Here is a 26,999-nt window from a genome sequence, read left to right as displayed (position 1 = left end):
CTCTCCATAACAATCAACACTTCAAAACCTTAGGCCTTATGGTTCTGTAGAAGAAGCTTTTAGAATAAATGTGCACAAAAAGTGAACCATGAATGCCTTACCATCAGACTTGCTCACAAGAACAAGGTGTCTAAAGAGCAGAAATGAGCATAATTGCTTATTTCTGCCCAATATTTATATTTTATAAACTTAATTTCTACAGAAATATTCAACAATGCATTGGAGATTTTTTTAAAGCAAATTATTAAGATCAATCTAAGGATAAACCTCCAGCAGGTTATGGTCAATGGAATAAAGCACACTTCACAATGCATACCTCACATGACTAGAAATTTAACAAAAACAGAAACAAACTAAGTGTGCATTTCATTTATCCCAAATTAATTCTAATTCAGCTAGAACTGTCGCCAGGATGGCTGACTAATACCCCCGCAATCTGCACGAGTCAATGGTGAATTGGAACTGATAATTAGAGGCCAACTAAGATAACCCAGTAATATAGTGACCAGTTGCCATAGCAACCATAATTTTGAGGAAAAGAAAGTGGCATGCACATCTACACATGGTCCTCTATATTTGTGTGAAGTTTCATTGAAATCGGCCCTTCGGTTTAGGAGTAGTTGTCCGGAAAAACTTAAAGTTATGGTTCTTATTAGAAAACCTGTTGATAGTGACCAGTTGCCATAGCAACCATAATTAAGAGGGAAAAAAAGTGGCATGCACATCTACACATGGTCCTCTATATTTGTGTAAAGTTTCATTGAAATCGGCCCAGTGGTTTAGGAGGAGTTGTCCGGACAAAATGCGTCTACAGACAGACGGACGGACGGACGGACCACGGACCACGGGCGCAAGGCGATTTGAATAGCCCACCATCATCAGATGGTGGGCTAATAAAAGCACCATATTTATTATACTGTGTTCGGGCAGCCTAATGATTATCTTGTGCAGGAGCTTTCATTCTGAGATGTTCAATTCGATTTATTAAATCAGCAAGTTTAATTCAGAATATGTTACTTACTTGTTCCAGCATCTTCTCCTGGTTTAAATGACTCCAGCATACTGTCTGTATTATTTACAACCAATTTGTCGACCAGACCTGGGTTTATGAGATACACTGAATGGCTCCTGAAATTTAGAACAAAGCACAAATTGTTTTACACATTTTAAATAGATTTTCAGAACCCCTCATATCAACCATTGAGGAAAAATGAAAAGTGTTCATAACTTTTCCCAATCCAGGTAATTAATACAAAAGAAGTTCTAATCTACAGGATCTACAGAAATATACAGTAGTAGTGTAAGGAAAGCTGGCTTCAGGATTTGCTCCTCTCCTTTATATCTATTCTGAATTTAGTCTTTTTAAGAGAGTTTTGTTTACCACTAGGTATCATCCTGAACTTATTGGACATTGGTTCTTGGGGAATTTCTCCTTGGGTAGATTTTACTTTGCTTGTTATTCCAAATCTTGGTTATAGTATCAAACTTTGGGAATTCATTAACAGCTATATAACTAGAACACTGATAGGTCAGCAAAGGGCCCCACCATGTGGCTATATATCCTCCATAATCATCAAGAAGCTATTTGCCCATATCGCTAACATTGACATTTATCATGAACATGTAGTTTGAGATTGATCAGCCTTAAGTGACCTTTAACCTTGGACCTTTAAAAATTTTAATCAATTCTAAAAAAAACTTTAAGTATGGAAGTACTGAAAGAAGTTTGAGTTAGATTGGCCAAACTCTAGATTTTCCATGGAAGGTGACTTGATTATCTATGCTTAGTAACAGCAACCTTGACATTTGAATTTTGATGCTGAAAAGCTATTCTAAGTATACTAAGCTCTTTCAATAAGAAAGCACTGTATGAAGTTTGAGTTTGATCGACTCAAGGAACTCAAGTTATTACATGAAAATAAAAGTGCTGGCAGACAGACTGACAGACGTACGGATGGATGGATAGACACAGATGACCCGATGATTAATACTTACACTGCTGCAGCCACCAGATTTATAGTAGGATTAGGATTCCAAACCAAACTCTTCACCACATCCTCTGTAGTCAGTGTTTTAAGACAGCGACCGCTGCTCACCTCCCAGAATTTTATTGTTTTGTCATCAGAGCCTAAAATGTACAAAGCAAACTTTTCATAAATATATCAAATATAAAATGGAAATCTCTATTTTTACAAGACAGATGTATTCCATGATTCTCAAGAATATAACTGATTTATAAACAAGATATTGGTGATATTCATCACTGTGAAAATACTGTAAATGCACATAATTATTAAAGCTGTAATCTTATTTCAGTGGCAAGTATTTTGAGTGCGCTAATGGATAAATTCATAATGGCACTGAGCTATTTAAATACAGTTACCTGGTATGCGCTAGAATGCAAGTACACAAAAAGGTATAGTAATTATTGCCGGATTAATCAAATCCAAAGGTATTTACTTAACAGGTGTCACCTGGTGTTCTCAGGGTACCTGTTAGTCTCCTTTATCAATGATAATATCTCGGGGGTACCTGTTAGTCTCCTATATTAATGATAATATCACTCCCTATGGTTTTCCAATATTACTGGCATTAAATAGACTTGTAATTTCCACTCCTCTACAATACTCTATGAGCAGTGTATTGTAGAGTATCTTGGAGGAGTGGAAATTACAATACTCTACGAGCAGTGTATTGTAGAGTATCTTGGAGGAGTGGAAATTACAATACTCTATGAGCAGTGTATTGTAGAGTATCATGGAGGAGTGAAAATTACAATACTCTACGAGCAGTGTATTGTAGAGTATCTTGGAGGAGTGGAAATTACAATACTCTATGAGCAGTGTATTGTAGAGTATCATGGAGGAGTGAAAATTACAATACTCTACGAGCAGTGTATTGTAGAGTATCTTGGAGGAGTGGAAATTACAATACTCTATGAGCAGTGTATTGTTACAGCAGAGTATCTTGGAGGAGTGGAAATTACAATACTCTATGAGCAGTTTATTGTATAGTATCATGCAGGAGTGGAAATTACAATACTCTATGAGCAGTGTATTGTAGAATATCTTGGAGGAGTGGACATTACAAGTCTAATTTTAATTAGGCTGATATTACTGGTATCTAGATTTCGTATGGCATTATAATGTGATAATCAACTGATCTAAAGTCAAAGATTTTTATTTTCTTTGGTTTAAAAGCAAACGTTTGTGAGTTTAGGTAAAGAAGCATAATGAATTGGTTGTTTGGGGATTTCAATCATTCCCACATTAGCTAATTCTCACATTAATACAGTGACCATAGAATATGCAGGTATTCATGTGACATCACAAAAAAGTGTCTTATACCTAAAATAGCTACCCTGTCTTTATTGCCACTGATTTCAAGCTGAACATGAATATTAATGTCTTTGATCTGCTGTAGACAGAGGTCAGAACTCATAGCCTTCCACGCTTTCAAATTGTTAAATATTTAGAGTTAAGGCTAAAAGCAAAGTATGTGATGTTTATAAGTTGATTTCAACTGTTTTTAAACAAATTTACTGTAAAAGGGGTGACATGACTGTTAAGATACATACCTGAGGCAAGCCACTGTCCACTTGGATCTAATGTGATACATCTAACAATGCTGGTGTGACCCATGTATACCTGTTAATATGTAAAGTACAAAATTATACCCTGATGGGGGAGGGGGCTCAATACTAGTAAATAAACATAAAATTGTGATGATTCAGTATGGGGATTCAATACCAGTAAACAAAGTACAATGTTATGATGATTCAACACTAGTTAATAAAGTATGACCGGATGATTCAATATTAGTAAATAAGGTATGAGGTTGTGGTGATTAAGTATGGGGATTCAATACTTGTACATTAAGTATGAGGTTGTGCATCTTCGCTAGCCAAGGCTTCTGATTACGTTACACTCCACGAACCCTTGGCGGATATAGTCGTGTTCAAACCGTCGCGCCCTGGAATCCCAGGGCATCCAATCAAATCGCGTTTTACATTCTGGCTTGGTTTCGCAGTAAACAAAAAATGCGGCACCCAGTACAGAGCTACATTGCCGACTATGTCATGGCATTTTACCTAAATACAAAAATCACAACCTTTGGGGGGAACATTCGCAGTGTTTGATCAATTCATATAAGTCATTGATCACATATCTCATCGAAATGACACCAAACCTCGATGTGTGTTTGTAAACATCACCGATGAAGTAAATCGGTAACGCTTGTTTTGATTGGTCGAAAATTTCATGCGTGAAGGGTGGTAATTTCGAATCACCGCTAGAGGGCCAGAACTGACGCCTATATCTGCCAAGGGTTCGTGGAGTGTAACGTAATCAGAAGCCTTGGCTAGCGAAGATGGAGGTTGTGGTGATTCAGTATGGGGATTCAATACTAGTAAATAAAGTATGAGGTTGTGGTGATTAAGTATGGGAATTCAATACTGGTAAATAAATTATGACGTTGTGGTGATTCAATACTGGTAAATAAAGTATGAGGTTGTGGTGATTAAGTATGGGGATTCAATACTGGTAAATAAATTATGAGGTTGTGCTGATTAAGTATGGGGATTCAATACTAGTAAATAAAGTATGACGTTGTGGTGATTCAATACTGGTAAATAAAGTATGAGGTTGTGGTGATTAAGTATGGGGATTCAATACTGGTAAATAAATTATGAGGTTGTGCTGATTAAGTATGGGGATTCAATACTAGTAAATAAAGTATGAGGTTGTGGTGATTAAGTATGGGGATTCAATACTTAAGAAATGATTAACGATGATTCGTGTATTGTTGCAGGATATACAACGAGGACGAGGATATTTTGCAATTAAATTAATAACGAAGGCCGCAGTAAATAAAGTATGACGTTGTGGTGATTCAATACTGGTAAATAAAGTATGAGGTTGTGGTGATTAAGTATGGGGATTCAATACTGGTAAATAAATTATGAGGTTGTGCTGATTAAGTATGGGGATTCAATACTTAAGAAATGATTAACGATGATTCGTGTATTGTTGCAGGATATACAACGAGGACGAGGATCTTTTGCAATTAAATTAATAACGAAGGCCGCAGGCCTGAGTTATCAATTAAAATTGCAAAATATCCAAGTCCGAGTTGTATATCCTGCAACAATACACGAGTCAAAATTGATTATTTCTATTCTACCATGTACTGTTTAGTTCTGAGATCTACCTCTTTCTAATAGAAAAACGGCAAAGAAACCCCTGGAAAACCTTGTCATTTATTTCTTGAATATTGCATTATTTTGTTGATGAAATATACATTTCTTTACAGGCACTACAGTACTACAATCAAGAACATCTATCATATGGTATTGATTTTGAAAATTCAAAAAAAAAAAAGCGGCCTTCATAGGATTCGAACTCGCGTCGTGATAAAAAGTTGAGGATAGACTAACCCATTAGATAACATTGTAACAGCCGTGACTCACGAGCGTGTATTATTGACACGAGCATGTATTATTGGAAAATAATACATGGTTTAAACTAATCAAAAATGGTGTTGCATAGCAAACATGGTAGAATAGAAAATAAAGTATGACGTTGTGATGATTAAGTATGGGAATTCAATACTAGTAAATAAAGTATGAGATTGTGTTGATTCAGTATGGGGATTCAATATGAGAAAACAAAGTATGACTTTGTGATGATTCAATACTAGAAAATGAAATACAATGTGGTGATATTTTCACAGAATACAGTTGTCATACACTTACCAATGCCTGTGTTGTTGGGAATGGCTGTAGGTCCTTTGGTTTGGGTAGTTTAGGTATCAGGTCCTCTGGGTTGATATTCATCTAAAAGGTTTTTTGTTTATTATACTCACTGACAGTTGGTAACACATACTAAACGTTTAGGAAATGTTTGATGCTATTACAAAAACAGTTTAGGACTTCTTCGAAATATGTATTGGAACATTTCAAACATAATATATCACAATCAGATTATGAAAGATGAAAACATTCAATTACCCTCAGCTTTTCAATCTAGCTTACAAGACAAACACATTTGACACCACTGACCTTGAAAAAACAGCCAAGGTCATTTACTTGTACAAACTAAAGTCTTTTATTCCAGCATACTAATGATATCATTGCACTTGGCCTCCCTGGTTATTTTGGAAGTGGGCCAAGGTAATATATTTAGATCAAAAGTAATTCATTTGAACAAATTTCATACAAAAAATCCATCATTCAATACTACTAGCCCACTACTGGGCGTATGGGTAGGTGAGCTAATAATTCATGCCTATCAACTTACATAATGTACATATTCTGTTCACCATGTGGTATAAAAATACTAGAATTCCACATAAGTAGATGTGTCACCTGCGGTCATTTAATTGAAAGAGTGTCATTTTGAAAATTTAATGGTCTCCATATAAAAGCATTATGCTTTTTGCTGTTGTGGATTTGTTGATGGAGTCTAACATCCAAACAATACCTGAGGTTATATGTGGGTGGTGCCATGATTTTCAGAACAGTGTATATGTATCATATAACTCCAAAGAATACTAACACAGAATGTCAAATCAAACTGCTAATTCATTATGCAAAGTTAGAATTAGAAATTGACATGGTAACGACTTCGTTAAAAAAAAATACAGAAAACAATTATTAGCATCGATATATCATGCAAAATGAGGAAAACTAATACAGGATTTAAAACTTGTTCTGTAATCCCTTATGAATAAGCCCTACAGAGTTTCATTTGTGGTAAGTGGTAGTGAAATAAACTCAGAGAAATGGATACTTCATGTGAAATTGCAATGTTCAAAGGGTCATAACTCCAGCAAAAGAATAGAATAATGACACGGTGTTCCACCTCAAACTGTAAATCATTATGAAAAAGCCACATACTAAATTGATGTGGCAAGCAGTAGCGAAGACATCAGGAAAACAGTTAATAATGTGAATTGGCAATGTGAAAAGGGCCAGCTCTCCAGCAAAAAATGGGGTTCAGACACAGGGTTCAAACTTCATCTGAAACCTTATATAATAAAGCAACATAACAAGTGAAAAAAAAAATTGACGAGCAAGTTCTAGGGAAAAAAAGAAACTAGTAATTACAAAAAATTTCAAATGTGCAAAGGGGCATTACTCCAGCGAAAAAATGGAATGTTGATACAGGATTCGAACTAAAAACATTACTCCAGTGAAAAAATGGAATGTTGATACAGGATTCGAACTAAAAATATTACTCCAGTGAAAAAATGGAATGTTGATACAGGATTTGAACTAAAAACTTAGTTACAAACTGATGTGGTAAACAGTAGTGAAGGGAATCTGTTTCACTTTCAGAATCGATAATCGGAAACTTGTTTATAATCGGTTTTTTTTAAATTTAGCACAGTATTGTCCTTTTGCAGAAAATTTAATATGAACATCTCAAAAACATATATTACATGTCTAAGCCTTTGTTATCACTATTTTCAATAATTAACACAAGCAAAGCATTTAATAGTTGTTAATATATTCAAATCTCCTTAATCACTTGTAAACGACCAATGAATATATCAGTGAAATAGATCAACTATTTCTTGGTTCATAACAAAACAAAAAATTTGCAAAGCCAAACATTTCAGAAATTTCCAATTAATTGCCTTTTCAAAATCGTCATAGATGATTGTTGTTTTTTTGTTTTTGTTTTTTTTAATAAATTTCAATTATTTTCGATCATTGGCCCATCACTAGTAAACAGTAAGGAAAAAAGTCTGGAAAAACTGATGTGTGACTGACCTTGCCGACACAGTGACAAAGTGATCCCTAAGTGTCCGCCATGCTTCACAGGTGACACAAAAACTATGCCTTGTAACAAATTGTAATTTTAAAATGATGCAGAGAGCACTAACCTTTGCTTTCTTTTGTCTGGGGCAAAGATACAAATCGAGACATCGTTCAAATCTCTCATTGATAAATCTGGGATAAGCTGGAACTTTCCGTAAACTCTCAAACTTTTGAGGCAAGAATTTGATTCTTCGTTCATCTGGATCCTGTTTCCTCCATTTTTCTTCCTGAAAGTAACATTGAAAATATCTAATAAACAAATGTCAACACGTTTATATTAATTTGGTGACTGAGTCTTAATAAAACAGCTTGCTGTAAAATATGTGATTGGTTTCTAAATGGAAATATACACATTTTTGTAGGGTAGGATTCACGGTGTCCATTTGATTACAATGTATTTCATCTAAAAACAAAACCGTGTTCCTAAGCATTCCCACACCGAAATAAAGTACAAAAAAAGTATGGGAAAAAAGTACTAAAAAAGCATAGAAAAAGTATGCTTTTTTTGACTCAATTTGGAACCGATATTCCAACACGGTTCCAAATTGAGTCAAAAAAAGTACTAAAGTACAAAAAAAGTCTAACAAAAGTATACCTTTAGTACATTTTATTGTTTTCATTAAGTACAGAAAAAGCACAAATATAGTACAGAAAAAGTACATTAAAAGTACAATAATAGTATAAAGTGAACAGGGCCAAATTGATGGTGTACTTTTTTTGTGCTTTTATACTTTTTTAGTACTTTTACAGGTAAGTCCATAAAGTACAAAAAAAGTACAAAAGTACAAAAAAAGTATGAAAATGGTACAGAAAAAGCAGGAAATTAGTACTGAAAAAGTAGGAAAAAAGTACCAATAAGGTAGGAAATTAGTACTGAAAAAGTACTAGAAAAGTAGGAAAATAGTACTAAAAAAGTAGGAAATTTGTACTGAAAAAGTATCAAAAAAGTAGGAAAATGGTATTGAAAAGAAGGAAATTAGGACTGAAAAAGTAGGAAAAAAGTACCAATTAAAAAGTAGGAAAAAAGTACCAATAAGGTAGGAAATTAGTACTGAAAAAGTAGGAAAAAAGTACTAGAAAAGTAGGAAAATAGTACTAAAAAAGTAGGAAATTTGTACTGAAAAAGTATTAAAAAAGTACTGAAAAAGTAGGAAAAAATTACCAAAAAAAGGGACTTAATTTAATGGTGTAGGAAATTAGTTCTGAAAATATAGGAGATAAGCTTAAATGAGAATACTGCATGCTTAAACAATACATACATCGGTCCCATTCCTAAGAGAAATGCACAATTGTATCAAGTGAAAACAAACATTGAAATACAAGATTAGTTATCCAATCACAATTCCACGGAGTATAATTTCATGCCATAGCAAAGTCTTGATCTAATAAGCTCGAAATTTGTTTAAGGGTGAGGTTAAGGATTTACAGATGGACATTTATGTATAAGGGCAATATCTTTTGATAAATTATTCTAATATTTTTTTCAAGCAGGAAAACACAATTTTATATCATGTGTATGTAGGAGATCCAGACAAAAAAAATATACTATTCTAAATAAAAAGGGCAATAACATTTGTAAAAATTGTCGAATCATAATTCCTCTTGAGGAAACACAACAAAAAAATGTAAATAAAAAACAATGCATAAATGCATACTGAATACAATAAAGTATGGTATATGCATAATGTTGCTTGCTTAAACTGGTCAAATCCAAGTAAGTGTGAATTCGAAAAATAAAATGTCTGATTCTCTTCATTCCTTTTTTGCTTTATGCGAATCATTGCCCTCAATTCGGACCACAATGCAATATCTTCAAGCTTTCCGTCACTTCAGAATGTACTGCATAATCTGTTGGAAGAAAGAGAAAATTTTAAAATATTTTTTATATCAAAACTTAGAATAATTGTGAAGATTTGTTCAATATAAAAATGTAGATAATTTTCCTTATATATGCACCTGATCACTTTACTGTCATTTATTACATGCATGTCTGCTTGGAAGTCTTTTTATCAAGAAAAGCTAGCCACAGGTATACAAGTTTAAAGCTACAACATAAAACTTTTAATTATAAGGATGAGTACTTTAATAAAAATCAAGCTACTCCAGAATTCTATGACAGTTAAATTATGCAACTAACTATCTAAATACTCCAAAACACAGATTTTTTTTATTCACAATCATTTCTTGAGATCATTTTTTTGTGAATTGATCATGATCATGACGTACAACAAATTTTCAATGGATTTTATTGACTTCGTTTTTGTATTTATTTTCTTCAAATTCCATATACTATAGTAGACAATTATTAGTTCATTTACCGATATTTTTACATATATTCCCTAAAATAGATATACACATGTTGCCCGAAATGTGACGTTTCTTTCGTTCTTATATTCTAACTTAAAAATGTTATTGCTATTTTTTTTGAAATTTTATGCAATATCTCTTGAAATCAACTACAAAAAATTCTATAAATATTATCAGATGAATAAGCAAATAATTCTTTACATGTAAGTGAAATTTCAATAAATTCCATTGAAAAACGAAGTCATAAAAATTAATTGGAAATTTGTCAAAATGCATGAAATATGTAGTAAAGATATTACGAATTTACCGTTACGTGACAGAAATAAAAATGCAATATAACTACGTCGAAGTTCGTCAATAAAGAAATAAAATTCTTCTTGTTCTCAATATTTGGGTGCTATCAATCAGGATGCTTATAAAATCCCAGGCGTATGGTAGCATAAATCTGTAAATTGAATACTTACGATTGAAACACACGTGGATCTAGCAGTTCTTTGTTAATTAAACTCGGGCCGTGTAAACTGTAATCGGTGATGAATTCATTATGAAAACCCTGAAACACGAAGTAATCAAGTATTAATATTAACATGTGTAGGCCCCTATTCACCTATATAATGTGAAACGATGTAGGAACGTGCAGAAGACGAAATAGATTTAAATAATAAAATTGTAAACTTACCTGGTCGCGATATCTGTGATATTTTCGGGTGAAAATGAGCATTTGTCGCCAAAAACAACAAGAAAGCTGATATTCTTTGGCCACTTACTGACAGATAGTCGATCTTCTTCAGTTAGGCAAGAAAATGAATTTCGTTTTTAGGCTATTCTATATCAAAATCGTGTTTGTTTATGTTTCTTCCGTAGATAAACATCCGGTGAAATTCAAACATGGCTATCAGACTTCCCGCTAAAATCTCGCTGTTTGTTGCATCATGGGATAAAAAAAAATTTTGTCGGAGATCTACTGTATCGATTTCATTCTTTTATTACTTGTTTTTTTATATTCTACTTCCTTAACCTCTATTGTTTCATACTTTTGGTATTACTACTTCAGCATTTAAAGCTTGCACATTGCACAAAATGATCGCACGAAGCGAACTCGTCAAATCTCGGTAGATTCCGTAAACCGAAGTAAACAAACGAGATCACGGCCCCGAGGTCATAGGTGAACCGACCGATGGTAATCTGACACAGGTATAAGCCTCGTCAGTACCTGTTATGTAATCCGGATGTTTTGTTTAAATGAGGGTAGGCACCTGTGATCTGATCGTAGTGAAAGGCAGTCAAGCTTGACAATATAAATTGTTATAATTAACGCCGCGGGCATAGGACTTAATCTAAGAGGGGCAATATGTGTACAGGTGAGACGGGAGGTACACAGGTAACTCCAATAAACAATAAAGCTAGGTATGATTTGCCATTACAGTCGACTGTCGCTTATATTAATTAACACCACGGGTGAAATTAACTTTCGGTACGACGTTAAGCATATATCCTGATCGCTTTGTTAGCTTAACACATAGGTTTCAAGATTTAGTTTAAAACAGTTGAAATATTTTTGATCGATCTTGGTGTAGCAGTTATTCAAGCCGTCTACTTTATCAATTAACATATTATGATAGATCTTGGTATTGATCTTGATTTTTGTATACAATAGAGTATTTTATTTGTACACACAACACTCCTACGAGATCATTCTACAACAGATTAGAGTACAGCTACATTGTGTCGTTGTCCGAATTATCGTACGATCTTGCTAAATAAATATCAGACAAATTAAAGTTTTCTTTTTGTGTTCACTTTCACCATTTCAATGAATGCGATGTAATTCTGATTTAAATACCGGAATATTGTTCCTTGATCATGCCTGTTTGTTGTCAGTCAAGCCATATCGAGATCGAGATCATCACAGCGCTTGACTTCAATATACGTTTTACAAAGAAGCGTCCGAGTGACTATATCAGTATTACACATGTTTATATGAGTATATCGGTGAATATTTTGACAGAACACGACGTGATTTCGGGTGCAATTATCAGATGTAATCTTAAAACCACGTATATCCAGCAAGTATATGATATGCAGACAAAGAGCAGGTGATTTTAATTTCATTTGAATGAATTAAAAGCGTATTACAGGCACGGGCACATGTGTGTTCGTAGAGTGATCCCCGATCTGGTAGAGGTTAACGTTTGGATAAACGAAATGTTTTAAACTCCGTTAAAGAGTTTATAATTAAAGCCAAAATACTGTAACTTCAAAGAACGATCTGGAACAAAATTTTTATAGAGCTAAGTTTTGACGTTCGTCACATGAACGTATAGTAACATTCATCAATGTGAAGTTTATTACTTCTGAGATGCATATGGAAATACAAACGAAAAGTGACAAAGAAATCACCGTTAAAATGTGTGAACCTTACTAACAAAGAACATTGAAGTGAAATACTTATGATAATAATTGTTGAATTTAATTATTTTTAGATAAATTTCTGTGGTACTGATCAAAGTATGAAAAGTATTTTTTAGAACATAAAAAAGACAAAAAAATAAATAATGATAATGATAATTTTCTGTATCTTATTTGATAGATATTTGTTGTGGTTAATCCTGGGTATTATTTTTTTAGTCTTAGATTTGTAGTCGACTGAAAAAGTCAGATTTAATTTTGAAAATATTAATATGCTATAACCCCTCGCAATGTCTGAAAATATTCTAAGTCCATAATAAGTACAAAAAAAGCACAATGGCATTAGCTGAAAAATTCTAAGTCCCAAAAAAGTAGGAAAAAAGTACATCCATATTTTCACAATCTTTCAAAAAAATTCTAAGTCAGATTTTAGCACAAAAAAAGTACTCTGAAAAATTTCAGAGTCCAACTAAAGTACAGAAAAAGTACCCTGAAAAATTTCTAAGTCCAGAATAAGTACAAAAAAAGTACTCTGAAAAATTTCAGAGTCCAAATAAAGTACAGAAAAAGTACCCTGAAAAGTTTCTAAGTCCAGAAAAGTACAAAAAAAGTACTCTGAGAAATTTCAGAGTCCAAATTTAGTACAGAAAAAGTACTCTGAAAAATTTCTAAGTCCAGAAAAGTACAAAAAAAGTATACTTTTTTGGTACTTTTTCAAAAAAGTAGGAAAAAGTGTATACTTAAAGTAGCATAAAAGTATACTTTAGTGTGCTTTATTTCGGTATGGGTTACTTTGAATTAGATCTAGCTGATTTATGAAGCTGATTATCAATCTATTCAAATATAAGTGATATTTACCCTGGAATATAGGTCAAGGTATTCACTTAAACAAACCTAACCCTTCACCCCAGCATGCCACAGACCAAATATCAGGTCACTGGGCCTCTTGGTTAATTTGCCATGGCATAAGCTCACTTGCTCTGATAGGTAAGGTAATTATTTGGAAAGATGTTCATCTTTATCAAAGACAGCAATTGAAACACTGTACACAAAGTTTCAAAAACAAAGGAAATGAAATAGATTTGGAAGATCGTTCCTTATTTCATGATGGGATGAAAAAGTGATGTCTGCAGCTATCAAAGACAAAAATTTATCACTGTTTATTGTACTGCCCCTAATTAGAATGACTTCTCAGTCTAGTAGCACTGTCTATTGTACTGTTGAGTGTCCTACCTCCTCTTCTGTAAACAGATACTCTGGTGGTGGATTATAGGATTCAATGTGTCCAGGTAAAGGCATCTTGGGGGCTTGAATCTGAGATCTGTACCTTCTTGTGATATCATTCTACAATCAAATTTATCACAGAATTAATAGAACATCCAATAATTCCACCTTGTATAAAATTTGTTATTGCAATTGACTTCAATGAGAAACTGCTATCACTGACATACAAATAACTGCATTGTCCCACATCATTTACCTTGAACAATCATGGCAAAACAATTAATTATGGTAATATTTCACAAACAACATTTTTCTTCATGGTTCCAAAGTCAATTAATTCTGATTAATCTATTTTAATTGTCATTCTCCAGCTACACAATTATTGTGATATTAAAAATAAGGCCATGACAACATATTTCCCGAAGTTAATAAAGACATAAATCATGTGAGTGAAGTGAAAGTGATTATTTTTGGACGATCCGACAAAACTTGACACTTTGTAAAACAAACCTCCTCATCATCTCTCCATAGCATATAGAACTTATCGTCCTCCTCCTCATCCTCCTCTCCATCCCTTTTCTTTTTGAGGGTTGGTTTCATCCAACCCATCTTCAAGGCATGCACCATTTGTCCTACCTGTGTTAGAAATAAAGAAATCACACCTCTTGTTTCTACTTACTTTGAGGAAAACCATGCCTTTCTTTATTTTTTGTGTGTAATGCATTTCATATTTTCGCATACTGCTACTGTAATTGTGAGCGTATTTATTTTGACATACTCAAAGCTAAATGCATCACAGAGTTTAAATACATTAGCGCAATGATTAATTGACACACAATCTTAATTTATCAGAAGGCCTTCAAATTTATAAATTTATAAATTTGAAGGCCTTCTGATAAATTATATATATATTATATAAATGTATCAACTTATCAATCTAAAAAAACGTTTTGTTTAGTTATAAAACCTACCTTAAGTCGTTCCCACTTGGACGGAATAAAACTACGTTTGTGTTCAGGTCGGTTTGTCATAGGATGAATCATCACTTCTGATGTCTCAAAATCCACCCATGGCTGGAAAGGAAATTACTCATCTCTATTAGAATTTCTTCAGTGGCTGATCTGATGATGCTAAAGGCATCGATTTGTTGTTGTCATACATTCATTTTCATACCTTAGACTGATTCTCTACTCCGTTAGGGTGCTTCCCTCATCACTATACAGATCTATTGACATACCTCAGACCGATCCTCTACCCCGTTAGGGTGCCTTCCTCATCATTATACAGATCTAGATCTACTGACATACCTCAGACCGATTCTCTACCCTGTAGGGTGCTTCCCTCATCACTATACAGATCTATTGACATACCTCAGACCGATTCTCTACCCCGTTAGGGTGCCTTCCTCATCACTATACAGATCTATTGACATACCTCAGACCGATTCTCTACCCCGTTAGGGTGCCTTCCTCATCACTATACAGATCTATTGACATACCTCAGACCGATACTCTACCCTGTTAGGGTGCTTCCCTCATCACTATACAGATCTATTGACATACCTCAGACCGATCCTCTACCCCGTTAGGGTGCTTCCCTCATCACTATACAGATCTATTGACATACCTCAGACCGATTCTCTACCCCGTTAGGGTGCCTTCCTCGTCACTATACAGATCTATTGACATACCTCAGACCGATTCTCTACCCCGTTAGGGTGCTTCCCTCATCACTATACAGATCTATTGACATACCTCAGACCGATTCTCTACCCCGTTAGGGTGCTTCCCTCATCACTATACAGATCTATTGACATACCTCAGACCGATCCTCTACCCGGTTAGGGTGCTTCCCCATCACTATATAGATCTAATGACATACCTCAGACCGATTCTCTACCCCGTTAGGGTGCTTCCCCCATCACTATACAGATCTATTGACATACCTCAGACCGATCCTCTACCCCGTTAGGGTGCCTTCCTCATCATTATACAGATCTAGATCTACTGACATACCTCAGACCGATTCTCTACCCTGTAGGGTGCTTCCCTCATCACTATACAGATCTATTGACATACCTCAGACCGATTCTCTACCCCGTTAGGGTGCCTTCCTCATCACTATACAGATCTATTGACATACCTCAGACCGATACTCTACCCTGTAAGGGTGCTTCCCTCATCACTATACAGATCTATTGACATACCTCAGACCGATCCTCTACCCCGTTAGGGTGCTTCCCTCATCACTATACAGATCTATTGACATACCTCAGACCGATTCTCTACCCCGTTAGGGTGCCTTCCTCGTCACTATACAGATCTATTGACATACCTCAGACCGATTCTCTACCCCGTTAGGGTGCTTCCCTCATCACTATACAGATCTATTGACATACCTCAGACCGATTCTCTACCCCGTTAGGGTGCTTCCCTCATCACTATACAGATCTATTGACATACCTCAGACCGATACTCTACCCCGTTAGGGTGCTTCCCTCATCACTATACAGATCTATTGACATACCTCAGACCGATTCTCTACCCCGTTAGGGTGCTTCCCTCATCACTATACAGATCTATTGACATACCTCAGACCGATTCTCTACCCCGTTAGGGTGCTTCCCTCATCACTATACAGATCTATTGACATACCTCAGACCGATCCTCTACCCCGTTAGGGTGCTTCCCTCATCACTATACAGATCTATTGACATACCTCAGACCGATTCTCTACCCCGTTAGGGTGCCTTCCTCATCACTATACAGATCTATTGACATACCTCAGACCGATTCTCTACCCCGTTAGGGTGCTTCCCTCATCACTATACAGATCTATTGACATACCTCAGACCGATCCTCTACCCGGTTAGGGTGCTTCCCCATCACTATACAGATCTAATGACATACCTCAGACCGATTCTCTACCCCGTTAGGGTGCTTCCCCCATCACTATACAGATCTATTGACATACCTCAGACCGATCCTCTACCCCGTTAGGGTGCCTTCCTCATCATTATACAGATCTAGATCTACTGACATACCTCAGACCGATTCTCTACCCTGTAGGGTGCTTCCCTCATCACTATACAGATCTATTGACATACCTCAGACCGATTCTCTACCCCGTTAGGGTGCCTTCCTCATCACTATACAGATCTATTGACATACCTCAGACCGATACTCTACCCTGTTAGGGTGTTTCCCTCATCACTATACAGATCTATTGACATACCTCAGACCGATCCTCTACCCCGTTAGGGTGCTTCCCTCATCACTATACAGATCTATTGACATACCTCAGACCGATTCTCTACCCCGTTAGGGTGCCTTCCTCGTCACTATACAGATCTATTGACATACCTCAGACCGATTCTCTACCCCGTTAGGGTGCTTCCCTCATCACTATACAGATCTATTGACATACCTCAGACCGATTCTCTACCCCGTTAGGGTGCTTCCCTCATCACTATACAGATCTATTGACATACCTCAGACCGATCCTCTACCCCGTTAGGGTGCTTCCCTCATCACTATACAGATCTATTGACATACCTCAGACCGATTCTCTACCCCGTTAGGGTGCCTTCCTCATCACTATACAGATCTATTGACATACCTCAGACCGATTCTCTACCCCGTTAGGGTGCTTCCCTCATCACTATACAGATCTATTGACATACCTCAGACCGATTCTCTACCCCGTTAGGGTGCTTCCCCCATCACTATACAGATCTATTGACATACCTCAGACCGATCCTCTACCCCGTTAGGGTGCCTTCCTCATCATTATACAGATCTAGATCTACTGACATACCTCAGACCGATTCTCTACCCTGTAGGGTGCTTCCCTCATCACTATACAGATCTATTGACATACCTCAGACCGATTCTCTACCCCGTTAGGGTGCCTTCCTCATCACTATACAGATCTATTGACATACCTCAGACCGATACTCTACCCTGTTAGGGTGCTTCCCTCATCACTATACAGATCTATTGACATACCTCAGACCGATCCTCTACCCCGTTAGGGTGCTTCCCTCATCACTATACAGATCTATTGACATACCTCAGACCGATTCTCTACCCCGTTAGGGTGCCTTCCTCGTCACTATACAGATCTATTGACATACCTCAGACCGATTCTCTACCCCGTTAGGGTGCTTCCCTCATCACTATACAGATCTATTGACATACCTCAGATCGATTCTCTACCCCGTTAGGGTGCTTCCCTCATCACTATACAGATCTATTGACATACCTCAGACCGATACTCTACCCCGTTAGGGTGCTTCCCTCATCACTATACAGATCTATTGACATACCTCAGACCGATTCTCTACCCCGTTAGGGTGCTTCCCTCATCACTATACAGATCTATTGACATACCTCAGACCGATTCTCTACCCCGTTAGGGTGCTTCCCTCATCACTATACAGATCTATTGACATACCTCAGACCGATTCTCTACCCCGTTAGGGTGCTTCCCCCATCATTATACAGATCTACTGACTTACCTCAGACCGATCCTCTACCCCGTTAGGGTGCCTTCCTCATCACTATACAGATCTATTGACATACCTAAGACTGATCCTCTACCCCGTTAGGGTGCCTTCCTCATCACTATACAGATCTATTGACATACCTAAGACTGATCCTCTACCCCGTTAGGGTGCTTCCCTCATCACTATACAGATCTAATGACATACCTAAGACTGATCCTCTACCCCGTTAGGGTGCTTCCCCATCACTATACAGATCTATTGACATACCTCAGACCGATCCTCTACCCGGTTAGGGTGCTTCCCCATCACTATACAGATCTATTGACATACCTCAGACCGATCCTCTACCCGGTTAGGGTGCTTCCCCATCACTATACAGATCTATTGACATACCTCAGACCGATTCTCTACCCCATTAGGGTGCTTCCCCCATCACTATACAGATCTATTGACATACCTCAGACCGATTCTCTACCCCGTTAGGGTGCCTTCCTCGTCACTATACAGATCTATTGACATACCTCAGACCGATTCTCTACCCCGTTAGGGTGCTTCCCTCATCACTATACAGATCTATTGACATACCTCAGACCAATTCTCTACCCCGTTAGGGTGCTTCCCTCATCACTATACAGATCTATTGACTTACCTCAGACCGATCCTCTACCCCGTTAGGGTGCCTTCCTCATCACTATACAGATCTATTGACATACCTCAGACCGATCCTCTACCCCGTTAGGGTGCCTTCCTCATCACTATACAGATCTATTGACATACCTAAGACTGATTCTCTACCCCGTTAGGGTGCTTCCCTCATCACTATACAGATCTATTGACATACCTCAGACCGATCCTCTACCCGGTTAGGGTGCTTCCCCCATCACTATACAGATCTATTGACATACCTCAGACCGATTCTCTACCCCGTTAGGGTGCCTTCCTCTTCACTATACAGATCTATTGACATACCTCAGACCGATCCTCTACCCCGTTAGGGTGCTTCCCTCATCATTATACAGATCTATTGACATACCTCAGACCGATACTCTACCCCGTTAGGGTGCCTTCCTCATCACTATACAGATCTATTGACATACCTCAGACCGATTCTCTACCCTGTTAGGGTGCTTCCCTCATCATTATACAGATCTACTGACATACCTCAGACCGATCCTCTACCCTGTTAGGGTACTTCCCTCATCACTATACAGATCTATTGACATACCTCAGACCGATTCTCTACCCCGTTAGGGTGCCTTCCTCATCACTATACAGATCTATTGACATACCTCAGACCGATTCTCTACCCCGTTAGGGTGCTTCCCTCATCACTATACAGGTCTATTGACATACCTCAGACCGATTCTCTACCCCATTAGGGTGCCTTCCTCATCACTATACAGATCTATTGACATACCTCAGACTGATCCTCTACCCCGTTAGGGTGCTTCCCTCATCACTATATACAGATCTATTGACATACCTCAGACCGATCCTCTACCCGGTTAGGGTGCTTCCCCATCACTATACAGATCTATTGACATACCTCAGACCGATTCTCTACCCCGTTAGGGTGCTTCCCAATCACTATACAGATCTATTGACATACCTCAGACCGATCCTCTCCCCGTTAGGGTGCTTCCCTCATCACTATACAGATCTATTGACATACCTCAGACCGATCCTCTACCCCGTTAGGGTGCTTCCCTCATCACTATACAGATCTATTGACATATCTCAGACCGATTCTCTACCCCGTTAGGGTGCTTCCCTCATCACTATACAGATCTATTGACATACCTCAGACCGATTCTCTACCCCGTTAGGGTGCCTTCCTCATCACTATACAGATCTATTGACATACCTCAGACCGATCCTCTACCCGTTATGGTGCTTCCCTCATCATTATACAGATCTACTGACATACCTCAGACCGATCCTCTACCCTGTTAGGGTACTTCCCTCATCACTATACAGATCTATTGACATACCTCAGACCGATTCTCTACCCCGTTAGGGTGCCTTCCTCATCACTATACAGATCTATTGACATACCTCAGACCGATTCTCTACCCCGTTAGGGTGCTTCCCTCATCACTATACAGGTCTATTGACATACCTCAGACCGATTCTCTACCCCATTAGGGTGCCTTCCTCATCACTATACAGATCTATTGACATACCTCAGACTGATCCTCTACCCCGTTAGGGTGCTTCCCTCATCACTATACAGATCTATTGACATACCTCAGACCGATCCTCTACCCGGTTAGGGTGCTTCCCCATCACTATACAGATCTATTGACATACCTCAGACCGATTCTCTACCCCGTTAGGGTGCTTCCCAATCACTATACAGATCTATTGACATACCTCAGACCGATCCTCTCCCCGTTAGGGTGCTTCCCTCATCACTATACAGATCTATTGACATACCTCAGACCGATCCTCTACCCCGTTAGGGTGCTTCCCTCATCACTATACAGATCTATTGACATATCTCAGACCGATTCTTACCCCCTTAGGGTGCTTCCCCCCATCAATATACAATCTATTTAAAACCTCGACCCATTTTTACCCCCTTTGGGTGCTTCCTCTCATTACAGATCTTTGACAACCCAGACCCATCCCCACCCCTTATGGTGCTTTCCCCCCTCATTAAAATCTATTGGGCATACCCCAGAATCCTCTACCCCGGTTTGGGGCTTCCCCATCACTATAAGTCATTGACAACCTCGGGCGATTTACCCGGTTTGGGTGCCTTCCTATACATACAGTTTTTGAAAACCTCAGCCGATCTTACCCGTTAGGGTCTTCCTATCAATACAGATTACTGAAACCCCGACAACTTACCCCTTAGGGTGTTCCCCTTATATACAAATTTTTCAAATCCCTTCTTTCCCTCTTCCCCACCCTTCAATCCCAAAACCTCACCTTTTCCCCTTATCCTCCATCACTTACAGATCAACATCCCCCCAACGTTTTCCCCCCCCTTAACTTTCCCCCATCTTTTATACAGATCTACTGACATACCTCAGACCGATCCTCTACCCGGTTAGGGTGCTTCCCTCATCACTATACAGATCTATTGACATACCTCAGACCGGTTTTCTACCCCGTTAGGGTGCCTTCCTCATCACTATACAGATCTATTGACATACCTCAGACTGATTCTCTACCCCGTTAGAGTGCTTCCCCCATCACTATACAGATCTACTGACATACCTCAGACCGATCCTCTACCCGGTTAGGGTGCTTCCCTCATCACTATACAGATCTATTGACATACCTCAGACCGATTCTCTACCCCGTTAGGGTGCCTTCCTCATCACTATACAGATCTATTGACATTCCTCAGACCGATTCTCTACCCCGTTAGGGTGCCTTCCTCATCACTATACAGAATCTATTGACATACCTCAGACCGATTCCTCTACCCCGTTAGGGTGCCTTCCCTCATCACTATACAGATCTATTGACATACCTCAGACCGATCTCTACCCCGTTAGGGTGCCTTCCTCATCACTATACAGATCTATTGACATACCTCAGACCGATTCTCTACCCCATTAGGGTGCTTCCCTCATCACTATACAGATCTATTGACATACCTCAGACCGATCCTCTACCCCATTAGGGTGCTTCCCTCATCACTATACAGATCTACTGACATACCTCAGACCGATTCTCTATCCCGTTAGGGTGCCTTCCTCATCACTATACAGATCTATTGACATACCTCAGACCGATTCTCTACCCCGTTAGGGTGCTTCCCTCATCACTATACAGATCTATTGACATACCTCAGACTGATTCTCTACCCCGTTAGGGTGCTTCCCTCATCACTATACAGATCTATTGACATTCCTCAGACCGATTCTCTACCCCGTTAGGGTGCCTTCCTCATCACTATACAGATCTATTGACATACCTCAGACCGATTCTCTACCCCGTTAGGGTGCTTCCCTCATCACTATACAGATCTATTGACATACCTCAGACCGATCCTCTACCCCGTTAGGGTGCTTCCCTCATCATTATACAGATCTATTGACATACCTCAGACCGATTCTCTACCCCGTTAGGGTGCCTTCCTCATCATTATACAGATCTATTGACATACCTCAGACCGATTCTCTACCCCGTTAGGGTGCTTCCCTCATCACTATACAGATCTACTGACATACCTCAGACCGATTCTCTACCCCGTTAGGGTGCCTTCCTCATCACTATACAGATCTATTGACATACCTCAGACCGATTCTCTACCCCGTTAGGGTGCTTCCCCCATCACTATACAGATCTATTGACATACCTCAGACCGATTCTCTACCCCATTAGGGTGCTTCCCTCATCACTATACAGATCTATTGACATACCTCAGACCGATCCTCTACCCCATTAGGGTGCTTCCCTCATCACTATACAGATCTATTGACATACCTCAGACCGATTCTCTACCCCGTTAGGGTGCTTCCCCCATCACTATACAGATCTATTGACATACCTCAGACCGATTCTCTACCCCGTTAGGGTGCTTCCCTCATCACTATACAGATCTATTGACATACCTCAGACCGATTCTCTACCCTGTTAGGGTGCCTTCCTCATCACTATACAGATCTATTGACATACCTCAGACCGATTCTCTACCCCGTTAGAGTGCCTTCCTCATCACTATACAGATCTATTGACATACCTCAGACCGATTCTCTACCCCGTTAGGGTGCCTTCCTCATCACTATACAGATCTATTGACATTCCTCAGACCGATCCTCTACCCCGTTAGGGTGCTTCCTCCATCACTATACAGATCTATTGACATACCTCAGACCGATTCTCTACCCCGTTAGGGTGCCTTCCTCATCACTATACAGATCTATTGACATTCCTCAGACCGATCCTCTACCCCGTTAGGGTGCTTCCCCCATCACTATACAGATCTACTGACATACCTCAGACCGATTCTCTACCCCGTTAGGGTGCCTTCCTCATCACTATACAGATCTATTGACATTCCTCAGACCGATCCTCTACCCCGTTAGGGTGCTTCCCCCATCACTATACAGATCTATTGACATACCTCAGACCGATTCTCTACCCTGTTAGGGTGCTTCCCTCATCACTATACAGATCTACTGACATACCTCAGACCGATTCTCTACCCCGTTAGGGTGCTTCCCCCATCACTATACAGATCTACTGACATACCTCAGACCGATTCTCTACCCCGTTAGGGTGCTTCCCCCATCACTATACAGATCTATTGACATACCTCAGACCGATTCTCTACCCCGTTAGGGTGCTTCCCCCATCACTATACAGATCTACTGACATACCTCAGACCGATTCTCTACCCCGTTAGGGTGCCTTCCTCATCACTATACAGATCTATTGACATTCCTCAGACCGATCCTCTACCCCGTTAGGGTGCTTCCCCCATCACTATACAGATCTATTGACATACCTCAGACCGATCCTCTACCCGGTTAGGGTTTTTCCTCATCACTATACAGATCTATTGACATACCTCAGACCGATTCTCTACCCCGTTAGGGTGCCTTCCTCATCACTATATACAGATCTATTGACATACCTCAGACCGATCCTCTACCCCGTTAGGGTGCTTCCCTCATCACTATATACAGATCTATTGACATACCTCAGACCGATTCTCTACCCCGTTAGGGTGCCTTCCTCATCACTATATACAGATCTATTGACATACCTCAGACCGATTCTCTACCCCGTTAGGGTGCCTTCCTCATCACTATACAGATCTATTGACATACCTCAGACTGATTCTCTACCCCGTTAGGGTGCTTCCCTCATCATTATAAACTACTATACACTACTGAGATGCTTCATACAGATTTTAAATCAACCCCCTTGTTGGGGGGGGGGGGGGGGGGGGGGCTCATCATTATTCATTACATTTAGTGACATACCTCATATTGATTTTCACTACATTTAGTGACATACCTCATACTGCTTTTCACTATATTTAGTGACATACCTCATAATGATATTCACTACATTTAGTGACATACCTCATACTGATTTTCACTACATTTAGTGACATACCTCATATTGATTTTCACTATATTTAGTGACTTACCCTAACCTCATAATGATATTCACTACATTTAGTGACATACCTCATATTGATATTCACTACATTTAGTGACATACCTCATACTGATATTCACTACATTTAGTGACATACCTCATACTGATTTTCAACCCCCTTGGGGTGCTTCCCCTTCTGTAGCCTCTTTATGATCTTCAGGTCTTCCTCACTAAGCACCACATTCTGTCCAGTCATCTTATTGGTAACAGTTCTCCTTTAAAACAAAATTAAAATACAAGATTAAAATCCAGATTCAATGTTCAAATAAACCAGAATCATTCAAAAACATATTTACGACATTCAGTTCATAATACTTTTTTCATATCCACTGTAAGGTGTGTAAAATACTTTATGTATAAAGTTTGTACATACCAGTAATTAGGGTTGTCCATTTTGTTAAGGAACTGATCCAATTCATCTGCTTTCTTTGGTTTGGCAATTTTCCTGCCTTCTACATCATAACCAAGATGGTCATAATCATTGTACCACTCCAGTGGCACATTTCCTATGGTGTTCCTGATATCCTGTAATGACAATTAAATACTCATAAAGAGTAACATTTTTATAACTTTTGCCATGGAAGGTTCTTCAGAAAAAAGTCAAAAATGCCTCTATTGTAATGTCCTTCAAAAGTTGTAATTCATCTCAAGTAACATAAAATGGAAAGCAGGTGTCACCGCGAAAATCAATCATTTTCTATAGGTGAGAAATTTTATCATTTTCTACAGGTGAGAAAAGTTATCATTTTCTATAGGTGAGAAAAGTTATCATTTTTTACAGGTGAGAAATTTTATCATTTTCTATAGGTGAGAAAAATTATCATTTTCTATAGGTGAGAAATTTTGTTATTTTCTACACATGAGAAATTTTATCATTTTCTACATTGTTCAGTTGCATGTACATCTCAAACTTCTATTACAACAACAGTATTAATTACATGTAATATGCAGTGCATACCTCCTCATCAGAAGAGTCACTTTCATATTCGTCTTTTTGTGGAGTGGACAGCTTTGTCTCCATTCCCTGTGCTGTCCTGGAAGGTCTAGGTTTGGTATGAGATTTTATGTCTATGGCTTTCTCCAAAGTATCATCATCATTGTCAGCATCACTTGATCCTTCCTCTATTGGTAAATTACTAGCTTCATCATCATATGATGATGAATTAGAGTTCCTGTCACTGTCTTCATCCTACAACAAATTATTTATTTAGTGGTTTGATCTGTCGCTGTCTTCAAATTATTTATTTAGTGGTTTGATCTTCATCCTACAACAAATTATTTATTTAGTGGTTTGATCTTCATCATACAACAAATTATTTATTCAGTGGTTTGATGTTCATCCTACAACAAATTATTTATTTAGTGGTTTGATCTGTCGCTGTCTTCATCCTACAACAAAGTATTTATTTAGTGGTTTGATCTTCATCCTACAACAAATTATTTATTTAGTGGTTTGATCTGTCGCTGTCTTCATCCAACAACAAAGTATTTATTTAGTGGTTTGGTCTGTCAAAGTATTTGTTTAGTGACATTATGTATACATATTTGTAAGTTAATAACGTTGATGCATACAGTATTTAAGATCAAATATGCATTTTATAAGAATCTAAAAATTGATTTCAAAGTTAAATCATCTACAATTAATTTGAGTATGCAATGGAAATTATTCTTATAAAATCAAATAGATTACGGTACTGCAAACTTTTTAAAAGAGTAAATATTGCACCCACTTTTTATATTAAGGTTTTTTCATTTGATTCTTCAATTTTTCAAGTGAAAATTCAGATTTAGGTAACTAGTAAAGTAAATAGCATTGAAAGGGGATAATAAGGTCACATATGAGAAGAAGTTGCCTAATTCACTAAGGCAGGTTTGACAGTACTTGTATAATGAAATAACTGTACCTCATTGTCAGACTCAGTGTCTGGCTCTTCTTCAAGACCAGAGTACACACTCTCCTCAGAATCAGTGTCATTATCGCTGTTCGAAACTGGTACATCTTTGAACAAGTCTACCTACAAACAAAAAATGAATTGAATAACATATAAGAACTGAATATGAAATATTATAGTTACATATCAATTACTGTAATACAGTAACAGGAATGAAAATGACTTGCATAAGTCCAAGATTTTTTTTTTTTTTTGATTGCATGGAAATACATACATACATGTATTTTGGTCTTGAGTCACCTTGATATAACTTATAAAAATATGAAATAAAGATACAATGTAACAATTAAACATGTGTATAGAGGACACAATTTTACAGGTGTGGTCATTTTTTGATAAATACATTTTTACATGTGTGGTATTTATATCTGATAAATATAATTTTACAGGTTTGGTCATTATCCGACAAATATAATTTTACAGGTGTGGTCATTATCTGGCCATCAACAAATATTACATAATTATTTACAATCAAACCTATGTATGAAAGACACCCAAGGCCAAGGGACAAGGCAAGTGTCTTTCAGAAAGGTGCCCTTCATATGGATTACTTTGTTTAACAAGTTACGTCCCTTATAAACAAAGAACCAAGTGTGAATAAATGTATCAATCAGTTTTATTACAGTTCACTATATATCTCCTGATTCAA

At 37.9% G+C, this 26,999-nt stretch overlaps 1 protein-coding gene across 1 annotated transcript in view; it reads right to left on the bottom strand.

Moving 5' to 3' along the window:
* LOC117337108 (ribosome biogenesis protein bop1-like) overlaps positions 1 to 26,999 on the bottom strand; it is a 36,370-nt gene that overhangs the window by 7,694 nt on the left and 1,677 nt on the right. The window contains exons 2-13 of the mRNA XM_033897897.1: positions 26,303 to 26,413; positions 25,357 to 25,587; positions 24,772 to 24,923; positions 24,496 to 24,613; positions 14,734 to 14,835; positions 14,273 to 14,398; positions 13,772 to 13,882; positions 7,888 to 8,049; positions 5,753 to 5,833; positions 3,578 to 3,647; positions 1,996 to 2,128; positions 1,022 to 1,128 (exon numbers count right to left, since the gene is read on the bottom strand). Of these exons, the coding sequence (XP_033753788.1) occupies positions 1,022 to 1,128; positions 1,996 to 2,128; positions 3,578 to 3,647; positions 5,753 to 5,833; positions 7,888 to 8,049; positions 13,772 to 13,882; positions 14,273 to 14,398; positions 14,734 to 14,835; positions 24,496 to 24,613; positions 24,772 to 24,923; positions 25,357 to 25,587; positions 26,303 to 26,413 (1,504 nt within the window). The remainder of the gene's footprint in view (positions 1 to 1,021; positions 1,129 to 1,995; positions 2,129 to 3,577; positions 3,648 to 5,752; positions 5,834 to 7,887; positions 8,050 to 13,771; positions 13,883 to 14,272; positions 14,399 to 14,733; positions 14,836 to 24,495; positions 24,614 to 24,771; positions 24,924 to 25,356; positions 25,588 to 26,302; positions 26,414 to 26,999) is intronic.

The sequence above is a fragment of the Pecten maximus genome, chromosome 11, assembly GCF_902652985.1.
Source record: "Pecten maximus chromosome 11, xPecMax1.1, whole genome shotgun sequence".
NCBI classification, from domain to species: domain Eukaryota; kingdom Metazoa; phylum Mollusca; class Bivalvia; order Pectinida; family Pectinidae; genus Pecten; species Pecten maximus.
This window is presented reverse-complemented; position numbering and strand designations above follow the sequence as displayed.